Below are 14,914 nucleotides of genomic sequence, written 5' to 3'. Positions count from 1 at the left end.
TCTCCCCATCTGTGTTTCAACAAGCCTTCCAGCCAATTCTGTAGGCACTCAAGTTTGGGAACCTCTGAGCTAGAGGGATGGATTGACTGCCTATCAAGCAAGGTGAGACCTGGTACCCATCTTAAAGCATTGCCAAGGAAATTGTTTATGAGGGTAGGGTGTTCTCTGCCCGACCATTCAAGGAGGAAGCACTGTAAGCCAGCAGCCCCTTAGACTGGAGGAGGGCAAGGTGGGCGACCTGGGCCCTTAACGCTGGGAAGAGGCTGGGCGAGGGAGGCCCTGCCCCCACTGGAGACGGCGTGTAGAGACCTGTGGGTCTATGAAGAGGCAGCTGGTAAAAGTCAAAGCAATCTGAGGACTAGAGAACTAATATTTGCACCCAAACAAAAACCCATTACCATTGAGTGGTTTGGCAGGACAGTAGGTCTGCCCCTGGGCTTTCGAGGGCCCATGGATCTGCGCGAGGCAGGCTGTCACATTGTTCCATGGAGCGCTGGGCTTTCCATTAGCAGCCAGGCCCACCTCCGCAGCACCACAGCTCCACCGAAAACTAGACTCGGCACGCTCAAGGCAGTTCCCCCTCGGTGCGCCTGCAGCACAGCGGAGCTTCCCCGCGGGGTTTCCTAGACCAGCGGTTCTCAACCTGTGGGTCTAGACCCCTTTGGGGTTCAAACGACCCTTTCACAGGAGTCACCTGATTCACAACAGTAGCAACATTACAGTGATGAAGTAACAACAAAAATAATGTTATGGTTGGGGGTCAACACAACAGGAACTGTATGAAAGGGCCGCGGCATGAGGAAGGTTGAGAACCGCTGTCCTAGACGAATCTGCAGGAGCAGCCAGCCCCACTCGTCTACTCGAGCCGCTGGGGACAGACAGGTGAGCCACTGCTTGGCCACTGCACCACCAGGGTGCCTCACGTGACTGCGCAGGGGTGTGGTCGGGCTTTGTGGGGTTGGGAGCCCTCGTGGCTGTCAGGTAAGCACTGGACTGCCAACAGCGAGGTCCCAGGGGTCTTCCACGGCATCACTGTGATGAAATCGCCATGATGGCCGTAGGTTTGGTGACCCAAGTTTGATACTAACAGGTGGTCAGTTCGAGTCCACCCGGAATTGCCTTGAAGGAAAAGCCTGGTGGTGGGCTTCTGAAAGGTCAGACCCCACAGAGCTCAGCTGTGCCCCAAACACCCGGGATCCCCATGAGTTTGAAGGGACTCGGGCAACTCTAGAACCGCGGTGGCTGGGGGACCCCTGGGTCCAAAGTAGCAGAATTTTGAGGCTTCCTGAATTCCTTCCACTCTGATGCGATAAGGTCCCATCGCCTGAGACCTCCGGCCCTGTGTGTGTCCTGGGGTAGCCACATGCCACGAGGAGCCAGAATTGCAGGCACGCGGTGCTGCCCCCGGGGTGCGGTGATCCGGTTAGAGAGCGGGGCAGAGAAAGACGCCGCGTGGGTTCGGTAGTGACTGTCAAGAGGGATTTCATAGGAGAGAGGAGATTCAGAACCTGCGAGAAGGACGCTCGTGTTCCATCGCTTCACCTGCTTTTCCAGGTGGCAGGTTTGCAGTTTAATGTCAGGCTTTTAAAGGGCCCATTAAAAGCCAGGAAAACCTTTCCCTTTGACTTGTCGAGGTGATGCCAACTTGCCCTGCTACCAAGCACCATGGCTGCCTGAGGGTTGCACCACCAGGGGAGGCAGGAGGCAAACGGCCAGTTGACTGTCGCTAAGACTTCCTCCCCTGCAGCCCGTTTTCAGAGACCAGGTGCTCGGTTATTTCGCGCGCATGCTCAGCTCTTGTGAGCGCCACAGGGCCCCGCAGGCGCCTGGCAGGGCCTAAGACTGGCTTGGCATGTGGGCGGAGGCCGTTGCAGACAGGTGGGAAAAGCACCCAGCCCGTGTGAAAAGCATTTGGCCCAGTTCTTGTTCCCCAATCCCCGGGAGAACAAGGCCACCCTGTGCTGCCTCGCGTGAAGGGATCCCACAGCTCGCTCTTGGGCTGCCAGCCTCAGTCATCTCTGCGTCCCAGCCCCTCGGCATCCTGGAGCCTACTGGGAGTTCCTTTGGCCTCTGGCACCCCAGCTGTTGTGACTAAAGGCAGCGCTCCCAGCCCCGAGGTCTGCCATGACTGACACTGCCACCCTTTAGCCTGCCCACCGGCCTCCCATTGGTGCTGATGAACTGAGATTTAAGGCTCACCCCATCCGTGTGAGATTAATGACTGAATCGAGCGCATCGAAGCTACATACAAAGGCCCTGTCTTTCATTCTTCACAGCTCCAGCTCGCTCAGGAAAAGAAAATCACGTCCAACAAAGCCGTGTTCTAAGTGGACGCGCGCTGTTTTCTCCAGGACCGCAGCGATTAGCAGTCTAGGCACTGACTGCCACGAACACAGGCACAACCCCAGCGGCAGGCACACATCCACGACAGGCTGAGGCGGCAGCTGCTGCAGCGCAGGGTAGTTCAGGCACAGCTGGACAGCCAGTTCTGACAGCAGCAGGTACCCCGAGGCTGCCCCTAGGCAGGCCACCCTGTAGATGCCATGGCACAGCCTGGGCAGGCAGCTCCATGGGCTAAGTAGTGGCCCAGGTTGGCCAACGGGGGCAGGCCAGGCCAGGCTGGGGCAGACAGTACCCCTCACACTAGCATGTCCCTGGGCCAGCCAAGCTCCATGGGACAGCAGCTTGGCTCTCAGGACAGCCACCAGCTTCTCACCTCCCCAGCCAGCAGGTGATCCCACCCCTTAGTAACCAGCTCTGCTTTTATTTTTTATTTATGTATTTAGTTAAAACTTAAAAAAATTTAATCATTTTATTGGCTCACACAACTCTTATCACAATCCATACATACATCAATTGTGGCAAGCACATTTGTACATTTTGCTGCCCTCATCATTCTCAAAACATTTGCTTTCTACTTAAGCCCCTGGCATCAGCTCATTTCTCCCCCTCCCTCCCTGTTCTTCCCTCCCTCATGAACCTTTGATAATTTATAAATTATTATTATTTTGTCATATCTTACACTGTCTGACGTCTCCTCTCATCCACTTTTCTGTTGTCCATCCTTCAGGGAGGAGGTTATATGTAGATCCTTGTAATGGGTTCACCCTCTCTACCCCACCCTCCCTGCACCCTCCCGGTATCACCACTCTCACTACTGGCCCTGGAATCTCACTACTGGATTCCCTGTGTTTCCAGGTCTTATAACAATCTATGCATCAATTGTATCAAGCACATTTGTACCTAGGTTGGCATCATTTCCAAAACATATCCCTGCCCCAATCACCCCATTCCAGTCTGTCTTCCCCCCTGTGAGATCAGTCTAGAACAGCGGTTCTCAACCTGTGGGTCACGACCCCTTTGGGAGTCAAACGACCCTTTCACAGCATTCACCCGATTCGTAACAGTAGTAAAATTGCAGTAGCAACGGAAATCATGTTATGGTTGGGGGGTCCCCACCACCTGAGCTGTACGTATGAAAGGGCCGCAGTGTGAGGAAGGCTGAGAACCGCTGGTCTAGTTTCATGGAACCACAGGAAAAGACAGCAAGGGGCTCACTAGCCGCGTCTACAGAACACACCCTTTCAGACAAGGATGCAGATGGGGTGGTGGGAGCAGGGACGGGCATCAGCACAAGGGTAGCCAGTCCCTGACATTGCGGCAGCCACATCAGCACCAGACCAGACTGCTGCTTAGCCCGACACCAGTCCCTCAGAGCGAGCGATCTCACTTACACCTGGGACGCTCTTTGTTATAGCAGCCACCCAGCATCTCACTGTAGCAAGACAGACAGCTTGACACATACTGGCAGAGTTTGCTTTTGATAAGGCTAAACCTTCTAAGGGAATACTGGCCAAAGTAGTAAGTTACTTACAAAACAAACAAAGATATCTCGTTCCACTATTAAATGCCAGAGAAAGAGCTCGGAGAAGACAAGGGGCTGAAGCCGTATTTCTATACCTCAGTCCAGGTACCTCTCACACTTACGGGTTTCAGAAAAAACTCCATTTCAAAAAACTCCATACTTTGTTACTATGCATCAATAAACCCACACCAAACTGGTCGCCGAGTCGATGCTGACCCACAGCAACCTGATGGGACGCGTAGAACTGCCCCTGTGAGTTTCCCAGACTGTTCCTCTTGACCGGAGTGGCAAGTTCCTTCTTTCTCCCGAGAAGCAGCTGGTGGATTTGAACTGCTGACCTTGTAGTTAGCAGCCCAACACATAACCACACTCCGCCACCAGGGCTCCTCTGTGTGTAGACTAAAGAGAATTGTGAGATCATCACCCCAGTCCATTTCAGAACATGTTCTGCTTAACTCCCCAGCGCCCTCCAACCTCCCGTGCCAGGCCTCTTGCTATAGATCACCTATACTCGTCTTAAGAGTCATACAAACACAAACAACAAACAAATCCAACAACGACAACATAGAAAACTCAATAGAAAAGAAAGCAGAACGAGGATCTCCTGGGGGAGGGACAACAGAAAAGTGGGTGAAGGGAGATGTCCAACAGTGAAAGACATGACAAAATAATCTGTACATTATCAAGGGTTCATGAGGGAGGGAGAGTGAGGAGGGAGGGGAAAATAAGGAGCTGATACCAAGGTTCAAGCAGAAAGCAAATGTTTTGAGAATGATGATGGCAATAAATGTATAAATGTGCTTGACACAGTGGATGGATGTATGGATTGTGATAAGAGCTGTATGAGCCCCCAATAAAATGATGTTTTTAAAAGAAAGCAGAAAAAATTAAAAACAAGCAAATTTAAAATGGGTCAAAAGAGAGATCAAATGCTAAGGGGTTACATTTGGACCTAACCACACCTGCCACAAGCGGCTTTACCATGTTCTCTGTCTGAGAGCAAGGCTATTGACATCCTGGGCTGTGGTCAGAGGGGATTCCCCGGAGCCTTCACCCATCTGGGGACCCTGCACGCCCAGTGTCATCGTAGCCTTCTGCACACCATGTGTTCACATTCAAGCTGAGAGTCCCTTTCTACCTCTCTTATAAGGATGCATGGGAATACAGTTAGCAGCTATTCATAGGTCCAGGATAAACACCTCATCTCAAAACACCAGTTTAATCGCATCTTTTGCCATAGAAGGCAGGCGTGGTTGTCAGATAAGGTAAGAGATTCCAGGGACGAGGATTGGGGCTTATCTGATTGGTGAGGGGAGAGGGTGGACAACAGTTAGCCTACTGCAGGTCTTTCTTAGGAAATATAATCAGACATTTATTAAACAAGCAGGTTTTCCTAGGAAGCTAAGTATTAGGTGGTATTAGAAAAGTCTCGTTGGGTTGCGGTTGGGCGACCTTGCGCACGTATTTACAAGCAGAACGACACTGATGATGTCAGGGTCTTGCTTCAAACCACTGGGAGCCCCTCCCCGCCTTCCTCCTCTGGAAAGAAAAATGTAAAGATCAAGGTAGTCAAAGTTACCCACTAAAATGAGATCCCTTAATGTTTATTGACTACAGAGTTTGTGTGATAACTGTTGCTGGTGTTTTTCCTTACAAATGACAGGAGAGTGTGAGTTTCGCGTGAACTTTAAGGTTGAGCAAAAGCTAAGGTACACTGTACGAAGCACAAAAGGAATGGTGCAGAGGGTCTTTTCCCCAAGTCTGCATTAGGGAAAAACAATTACATTCCACGTGTTAGGGACAAGATAGAAGCCAGAGAAATGAACGGCCACCATATCAGTCACGACAATCTAGGTCACGTGATGTGGCTGCCCTTCAGAGTGGGTCAAATAAATCTCGCTGCCAACCCAAGCAAGCGAGCATCCCGCTCTGTTGACACCAGACAGGTTAGAAGCCAGGTTAGAAGCCACCTTTAGAAGCAGAGACAGAAAACCTCCTGGGAAAACACACAGCTCTTGCTGTTAGAGCCTTGCTTCGAGGGTTGCCAAAGGTTTGGGAGTGGCTCGCCGGACCCTTCTTCCAAGGTACCAGAGGGGGCCGTGAAGCTCCCTCCTCTTGGTTCGCGGCCAAACAAGTTTACTGAGCACCACCCAGGAGCTCCACCGTACTTATACCCTGAGAATCTTTTCATATCAGGAACAATTCTGCTGGAGGGGGATGGCTGGGTCGTATGGCAGCTTGATTTCCACCTGTTTTAGATGTCGCCAGATCGACTTCCACAGTGGCTGTACATACCTACAGGTCCACCAGCAGTGGATCAGAGTTCCTGTCTCCCGACAGCCCCTCCAACACCTGTTGCTTTCAGACTTTTTGAACTGGGCTACCTTTTAGGGTGTTAGGTGTTATCTCATTGTTGTTTTAATTTGCATTTCTCTTATGGCTAATGATGGGGAACATTTTCTCATGTTTATTGACCATTCGGATTTCTGCTCTTGTGAAGCTTCTACTCAGGTCCTTTGCCCATCTCCTCAGTGGGCAATTATTAAGTAAATATTTTTACGACAAAAATATGCCTGAGAAGAGGAAGGAACCAACAAAGATAAATGCGTAAATTTAATGACTAGTATACAGAGATTTGATAAATCAGTAGAAATTGCCAAGAGAGACTCACCGTGGGAGATGTTGGACTGAAACCAATTTTGTTAGTGGAGAATGTCCGGAACGTTTCCTAGGCTCCCCAGCAAGAGAGGACATGGCTCGCCCACATATTCGCCTATGGAACCCTTCCGTGTGAAGTCCGATCGAGACGTGAGAGGACTTCTACCACACGTATTGAGAAACAACAGCATGGATGTGGGGAAAGGAGCCCTTCACGCACCTCCACTGGGCGTCTGCAGGCTTCTGGCCTGTTTGCCCGGGAGCGCTAGATGCATCGCCCAGCAGCTTCACGGTCCCCATGGTTCTGTGGCCCCAAGCGCGATCACTTGGGACATAATTTGCATCTCGCTTCCAGTTCACATAGAACACTATAGATTTCTGCCCTCTGCTGAGTGGGGAAATCAACTTGAGTGGTCACAATCCACATTTAAAGGAACTACCACTAGCAAGGATAAGCAGGCAAGTGTTTTGTGTGATCGTGTGTGTTCTGTTCACATTTAACTTTGTTACTGTGAGTTATAATAAATGAAAGAAACTCAAAAACCATGGATGAAAGGGGTTAGTTGATTGGTCAACACACGAAAGAAAGCCCTGTCGTAGGAGGAGAAAATCAAGCCACGCAATCTGCCAGGTCCACTCTCCAATGGCCTCTGCACGAGTGTTTGGGTCGGGTCTGAACCAGGCAGCCCCGTATGGACCAAGCTGAAGCAGGGCCGGGCCCTGCACGTGCTTCCTTGCACATCCCCAAGGTCAGCAGCAGCCGGCGCCAGATCAGGTAACCACTGAAACCAGACATTCCTGGCTCAAAGCAAGCAGCAAGGAGTCCACAAGCAGACAAGCAATTCTCCTGGTTTCCACTCCCGATGTGCTAATTGCCCTAGCTTCCTCACCACCCCTTTAAAGGCCTAGCCCCCAGCTGCTGAGCTCGACTTCCCTGACCTGTTGGCTCCCCCCACCTGATAAAGCTATTTGTTTCTGCTCTCCCTGTCCCGTCATGTCCGTCTTCCTCCCTGTTCCTCACTTTCGCCATTACAGAGAGTACTACAAGTCTGGTTGGCTAGCAGGTGCTTGGGAGTGCCCTCCTAAAGAAACAGTTATGAAGAGGTTCGCTTCTCAGTCAGTTCCCACAAAAGCCCATTTCAACAGCGGAGGCTATCACACTAGAGTTGCTACAAACAAGCTTCCCTCTACTGCCCATTGGTTTGCATTCTGAGGCCCAATACCTGCACCCCCACTGTGGCCCCAGCACACAAACAGCCCCATATCCAGGGGCTGCCCCACGTTGGGTGCAGAGTTGAAGAGGAAGGAAAACGCTCAGCTGCTGGGACAGCAGGTCAGCGCCCTGAAGTGCCGTCTGGGCCACAGGCTTGGGACAGGTCTGAGGGACAAGCAGTGCCCACTGCGTTTGTACATGCCTCAGCCCTTAGGGCAGATGTGTAGCTACTTTAAGAAGGAGGTTGAAGGGCCACAAGCTCTGACAAAAGAACCAGCACTGGTTTTAATAGTGATAACTTGGTATTGGTAAAATTAGCCTGTTCTTATCACTCAACCACTTACAATCTTTAAGAGGGGGAAAAAATCTGCTCCCAACACCTCTCTCTGCACCAAGGGAGACTTGCCAGTGAGGACAGCAGCCACCCTACAGTACCTCACAGCACCACTGTCCCCCCACCCACCCCTCCTGAGGGGCACACAGACAGCAGTGGGAGGCTGCAGCGAGCACTCCCAGGCTGCCCTTCAAGGCCTGGCGTCACCCCGGCCTCCTTCATTTGGGCAGACTCCAGACCCCTCCCGCCACAGAACAGAGCTCTGATTGCAGGCTGAACTTACTCTGCGGAGTGGGAACCAGGCAGAGTCCGGAACCTTGTCCTCTCTCAAGCTGTGGTGCCTTGCTGCTGGCCCTAGCACTCACTGGCTCCGCAGAGAAGTCTGCGGGGCAGGGGGAGGCGGAGGCACAGGCAGCGGGCAGCAGGAAGGCATCAAGGCAGCCTCAGCTGGAGAAAGGTTGGGCATCTGCTCAATATGGTCAGCACCTGTGGGGGAGGTCAGATCCTCACAGTCATCCTCCTGGAGGGCGATCAGTTGCCAGCCCCGCTCCCTGCTGTTAAGGACAATGGACACCTGCAGTCATTGATTTGGTTCCTGTAAGTGATAATGGTTCCTATGGAGATCCAGGGAACAGGTCAAAGTTAAGCTGCCATCCTAAATCTGGTCACATGTATACCCCCAATCCCTCCTTTTGCTATTGCGTGTATGTCCTAGACCACCCCCTCACTGCTGTGTAACCTATAGTGCAAACCCTTCCTGTGACGTATGTCTTTACCTGTAATTAGGGGGCTTGCACACCCCCAAAGGTACATAAGCCTGGGTTAGCAATAGAGGCCTCTCTTGCTGGTCTCCCTCTCCTCCCCGTGCCCTTTCCCCTTGTCCTCCTTCCTCTCCCCCTCTCTCCACATGGACCACCAAGCGTGGCTGAGGTGGGCACTGCTACCATGAAATATGCCTGACTCCATTATCTTAATCTCTCTTTTACCTCTCATGCTATCGATGACCATATATATAAACTGTACAATTGTGCTTACTGAACCCATGATTAGTGGTGGGGGGGCTGGCACCCCCAACTCAAACCACAAGGACCCAATCACATGGGCTTGGATCTGGCGGCAAGTGGACACAGCCGGGCCGTCTCAGAAACACTGCAAGGGCACCCACCACCCGTCTGCCTCTGCGCCCACAGCAGGGACCCTGCGAGGGAGACAACGACTCACAGCTAACACGTGCCAGCACTCTCCCTTCTGCCGCTCACGTTGTTTCCAGAACAGGTGTGGGTGGTTGAAGTGGGGAAAGGGCGAGAAATCACTTCAGCAGATGCATTTCAGGTTCTGCCAGACAACCTTTTATTACATCAAAAAAGCAACACTAGGCACTAGGACTTGCAAAGACTGTCCTGACCAACTCTAAAACTCTCTGAAATGAAAAATGCCCATCCACACCTGTAGGGTTTTTCATGAACAAAAAAGTTCAGTACAAACTTTCATCTGCAAAACAGATCACTGGGTAAGTGGCAGCCTCCGAGCCGAGTATTAACTTTTCTTCCACAGATTTCAGGGGGCTTGGGGAGGGTGGGAGGAATGTTAATCCCGAGGAGTATAAAAGTTCATTTTGGCTTTCACAGGAAAGAAATTTGGAGGAAAAATGCCCTACATTGAATAATATCTTTTGATATAAACAGCTCAGGCCAGCCCTTCTAATTGTGAGGTGGATGCTCAGCCAGATATGGAGTGGAAAAGATGTGGGGTTTATATTAACTTCCAATCCAGTTTGGGGAGTAAGCCAAGTTCCCTCGTTTCCAGGAAGGGCAGGCTCGCTAGGGCGACCAAGATGCTCTTCCAGGATGCTCAGAAAGTCAAGTTCCTGCCAACTCGGGAAGTGGCAGGTGTCTTCTGAGAGGCCCCACCAGGTAGCTCCATCAGGCCTCAAACAAACAAACTAAAAGCTCTCCGGTCAAGCGTCAGGTTGGCAGTGGCTGCTCCCACGGTGGAGACATGAGCGACGACCTTCTTCCCCTACACGGCAGTCTTCTCAGGAGCTTCAGCGGGAGTGTCAGCCTGATTAACTTTCAGAAATAAATAGTTCAAACAAGTAACTTAGGGCTTACTGTAAGAGAGCAGGGGAAATGGCCACTGCTCTTCGTGTTTGCCACTAAGGGAGGAAATGAATACGCATGAACACACAGAAAAAAGGAAAATAAAGGAAAAAAATTCACAGACTAGATCTTATATTTCCCACATTCATAGGGAAAAACAAACTCCCCCCCCCCAAAAAAATTATTAATTAGCGTTTGTTCTTGTGTGGGTTGGATAGTCCAGGGCTCTGGCCAGGCGCAGCCCCTGCCAACAGGGTTGGTTATAAGGAGCTGTCCACACCCCACGCCAGGACTGGGTGCCACCAGAGGCCTGAACGGCGTCTGACAGCTCAGTACCTGGAAGAGACGAGGCGCTGTGGGCGGGGCCTCTCTAACCCACAATGCATGAGGTATATGGAACTGTCCGGAAGGGACCGCAGCAGCTAGAGGGACGGGCAGGGCGCTCTCACAGCAACTGCTGGTGAAGGATCTCCCACACCATCTTCTTCCGGAAGAGAGGCATCTGGTGCTGCAAAGAATCCCACAGACAACAGGCATCACACGGGCACAGCCTCACACGTGGCTTTTCTGGCCCTATCTTTTCTGTAAGTCTCTGCTTTTTATTTTAAGTATGCATTAAAATATTTTTATTGTGTGTTGGCTGAAAAGTTTACACAGCAAATTAGGTTTCCACTTGATAAATCACCTTCACATGGTATGTTTAGTGACACTGGCAACATTTATCACAGTGTGTCAACTTGCTCATTATTTCCCTCTGGCTGTTCCATTTACGCTCATCTAGTTTCCCTGCCCTCAAACCTTGATTTCTGTTACATCTTGGTACACACTTAGTAAGCCAGGAAAAAAGGTTCATAGTATGTTTAATTTTATGTCAAAAGTATGCTTACACAGTAAGAAAAATAAATGCAGAATTCAACAAATAGCACAATGGCAATTTAATATGAATGTACCGTATATACGCTAATATAAGCTTACCCAAATATCAGCCGAGGCACTTAATTTTACCACAAAAACTGCATTAAAAATGTGCTGTGAAAAACTCAGCTTATACATGAGTATATACGGTATACCTAAAATGGAAACATCTAATGGTGGATAATAGGCAACTTTTTTTTTTTTTTTAATAGGCAACTTTTATATAGACCCATATAGAAAAGTTTTTATATACACATAGAATACATATATATTTTCTATATATAGAATACATGCTTTCTATGTATACATATACAAATCTTATGTAAGTATATGTATAAATCTGCGTGCATATTTAAAGCATAAGATGAATACATTCTTTTCTTTTTTTTTAAATACATTCTTTTCTATGAGAAAAACAAAATTCCTTTAAATAAAGAAAAAAACCAAGTAAACCTATAAATCATTATTCTACTTTAATTGCTACTCACTACACGTGTCAATTTTCAAGGCAGCAGCATTTAACAATTCCAAAATTACCTGTAACTTCGCTCATCCTTTCTCATGCCTTGCGGTGTTCCTGATGGCGCTATCCCTTGACTATAAGCTAGGGACTGCTTACCAAGGGGGAGACTAAGAAGTCTCAACACTGGGGTTTTTTAAGTGATGCTAAAGAGCTCAAAACAACTAGTAACAAACAAAGGCATATTTATTTGTAGTAAAACTGCTTAGATGAATGGCCGGTAACACACGTCTTTATTTTAGACTAGAATTGTATTAATTCACACTGCTCAAAGCTAGGAAAGGCACGACTCATCTTACTACTCAAGACTTCTTGTTTGACAGACAACGTCCACCATATCCAGGTCTGCTAAAGGAAAAGGCAATTCCAAAGGAACTGCCCTTGGATATAGAAAGGAGAGCCAGAGAGAACCAAAATTAACTAGAACAGTGAGAAAAAGCAGCTAAATTCACAGTCGCCTGATTTCTTTCCTTGTTGCTCCATATCTGGTGCTTCCGTGACACAAAGAGTACATGGACACTGCAGTTCAAAGGTGTGGCCTGTCCTAGTGGTCACCAGGGACTGGAGCATCTGTATCCTGACAGGAGTTGGGCTCTGGCTACAGTACTGGCAGAAGCCCAGCTCACGTGGGTGGGGACAGGATAATGTGCGTTAGGCATAGGCGAAGTACTCTCGGCTCAGCTGCCTCAGTAAAGAGTAAGTGGATGAGGTGGGGTCTTCACTCACCTGAGTAAATGTGATAGGTTTGTCTCTAGAGATATAATCTGCATATTTACAAGTAAACATTCCACAATCACTCCCATTCAACTGCTGAGGAATCTCCTAAAATTACAACACAAAAAACAGAGGAAGGGGTAAAACATCATCAAATACAAATGCCTGACTTCTAAATATCGCTTTGAATGAACACTACTACAAAGGGAAACACTGAATTTGGTAGGGTACACAATTTGGTAACAGACACAATTTATCACACAATGAGTCTTACTTGATGAATGACTCAGGGGGGCTTCAAAAGCAGATGCCCACACTTTATACAGGATTATGAGCTATTGAATAAGTTTTCCCACTGCCAAGGAGGTGCTGAGTACATGTTCTTCTGAAAAGGGAGCAGCAGGCTAATAAGCTTGGAAACCAGCAGATGTGGTCTGAAAACCCTAACTGTAACATGGACAACTACCAGATGGAAATATTAGCACGTCCCACACATCTTCATACGTTTTAAGTAAGTGGCTAAGTTAATTGCTAAATTAATTGCTAATGACTCAGAAGTTGCTCTTAAACTGTGGATGCCCTGAAGGTAAACCAGCAGCCATCTAGCTCAGAAGCAACAAAGCCCACATGGAAGAAGCAGACCAGCCTGAGATCACAAGGTGTCGAATGGATCAGTTATCAGGCATCATCCGACAAAAAATTGTATCATAGTGAATGAGTGGGGGACTGCGGAGGGGAGACCCAAAGCCCGTTTGTAGGTCACTGGACATCCCCTTACAGAAGGGTCTCAGGGAGGAGACGAGCCAGTCAGGGTACGATGTAGCAACGATGAAACATACAACTTTCCTTCCTCTAGTTCCTAAATGCTTCCTTCTCCCCCACTATCATGATCCCAATTCTACCTTACAAATCTGGCTAGACCAGAGGCTGTACACTGCTACAGATAGGAACTGGAAACACAGGGAATCCAGGGCGAATGATCCCTTCAGGACCAGTGGTGTGAGTGGCGATACTGGAAGGGTAGAGGGAGGGTGGGTTGGAAAGGGGGAACCGATTACAAGGATCTACATATGACCTCTCTAGGGGACGGACAACAGAAAAATGGATGAAGGGAGATGTCGGACAGGGCAAGATACGACAAAATATTAATTTATAAGTTATCAAGGGTTCATGAGGGAGCGGGGAGCGGGGAGGGAGGGGAAAAATGAGGAGCTGATGTCAGGGGCTTAGGTGGAGAGCAAATGTTTTCAGAATGATGAGGGCAATGAATGTACAAATGTGCTTTACACAATTAATCTATGTATGGATGGTGATAAGAGTTGTATGAGCCCCTAATAAAAGGATTAAAAAAATGAGAAGCTGATACCAAGGGCTCAAGTAGAGAGAAATGTTTTGAAAATTATGTTGGTAATATACAAATGTGCTTGACACAATGGATGGATGGATTGTGACAAGAGTTGTACGAGCCCCCAATAACAAGATTTTTTTTTAAAAATGTGGATGCCCATCCGAGGGGTGAGGAGAGGAGAGGAAGAAAATCCAGCTGGACAATGTGGGATGCATGAAATGCATCAGAGCATTTCAATGTAGACAGAGGATCTGTACTTACGTGTGGCTTCAGGGTGTAATGGGTCCATTCTAAAAGGTTCAGATCGATGTTTCTTTTGGTCTTACTTTCATCCTGTAAATACTGACTGGAGAAAAAACAACAGGAAGCAAACTCGTGAGTCGCCTTGGAAACAAGTCTCTGGTCCCCTGTCCACCAGGCCTTGCTGAGATTTCACACACAGGCCTTCCCCAAACTCAGCCACCATCAGGTTTGCTTCAATATGATGGCTTCATATTTAATTTAGGTTTATTTCTGTTGTAAAAATTGTACACACTTGTTTTTCAAAATTAAAACATGTTGACCCGAGTTATTTTACTTAGATGTAAAAATACTTAGACAGTTCGCCTATTTTATTTAATGCAGTCTCTATGGGCTTTTTATAACTCACTACACAGCACAAAGAAAAATAAGTTGGATACAGATGTCACCTCGAAGGGCCAGCAGCTCTGAGAGCTTCCCTTATTTACCTATTCGTGATGAGAAGGGAGGCCCTGCTAGCTAGTAAGTCCACAGATGCATTCTGACACTGGCCTAAGACTTAACTGACCGTTCTGTTCTGTTCGCTTGCTTATGGTCAACAGCTGCTTCCCCACAGTAACCCTGAAACCTGAGTTAAAGTAAAACATTAAGATGTGGCTCCCCAAAGTGTAAGTTTCCAAGTCAGTAGTATATATTATCTATGATTCTACAAAGATTGCTTGTATTGCCGTCAGTCTCTTCAATGATATACCTGTAGTAAGCTGCTCTTTCTCCCTCTAAGCTGGCGTGAGTCAACTGGTGTGGCCACTTCGGGGTAAAGACCTGACAAAATCAAATCACGCTTTTGAAAAAGCAAAACTAAAAAACAAACTCAAAGCCCATCGAGTCAGTGCTGACTCAGAGTGACCCTGTAGGGCAGGGTAGAATTGTCCCTGTGAGTTTCCAAGACTGCTTCTTTATGGGAGTAGAAAGCCCCATCTTTCTCCCCAGGGGTGGCTGGTGGTTTTG

At 48.5% G+C, this 14,914-nt stretch overlaps 1 protein-coding gene across 3 annotated transcripts in view; it reads right to left on the bottom strand.

Moving 5' to 3' along the window:
* Positions 1-9,396: 9,396 nt before the first annotated feature.
* The window catches only part of SENP2 (SUMO specific peptidase 2), a 36,366-nt gene continuing 30,848 nt past the window's right edge, over positions 9,397-14,914 (bottom strand). For 2 of the 3 annotated variants that reach the window (XM_075556169.1, XM_075556170.1), the window contains exons 15-17: positions 13,928-14,012; positions 12,331-12,426; positions 9,397-10,677 (exon numbers count right to left, since the gene is read on the bottom strand). In XM_075556169.1, coding sequence (XP_075412284.1) covers positions 10,615-10,677; positions 12,331-12,426; positions 13,928-14,012 — 244 coding nt within the window. In that variant the 3' untranslated portion in view covers positions 9,397-10,614. The remainder of the gene's footprint in view (positions 10,678-12,330; positions 12,427-13,927; positions 14,013-14,914) is intronic. The other variant, XR_012785716.1, reaches the window with a different exon arrangement.

Source organism: Tenrec ecaudatus, chromosome 8 (genome assembly GCF_050624435.1).
Source record: "Tenrec ecaudatus isolate mTenEca1 chromosome 8, mTenEca1.hap1, whole genome shotgun sequence".
Lineage (NCBI taxonomy): Eukaryota > Metazoa > Chordata > Mammalia > Afrosoricida > Tenrecidae > Tenrec > Tenrec ecaudatus.
Note: the sequence above shows the minus strand (reverse complement) of the source record. Positions and strands in the feature narration are given on the sequence as shown.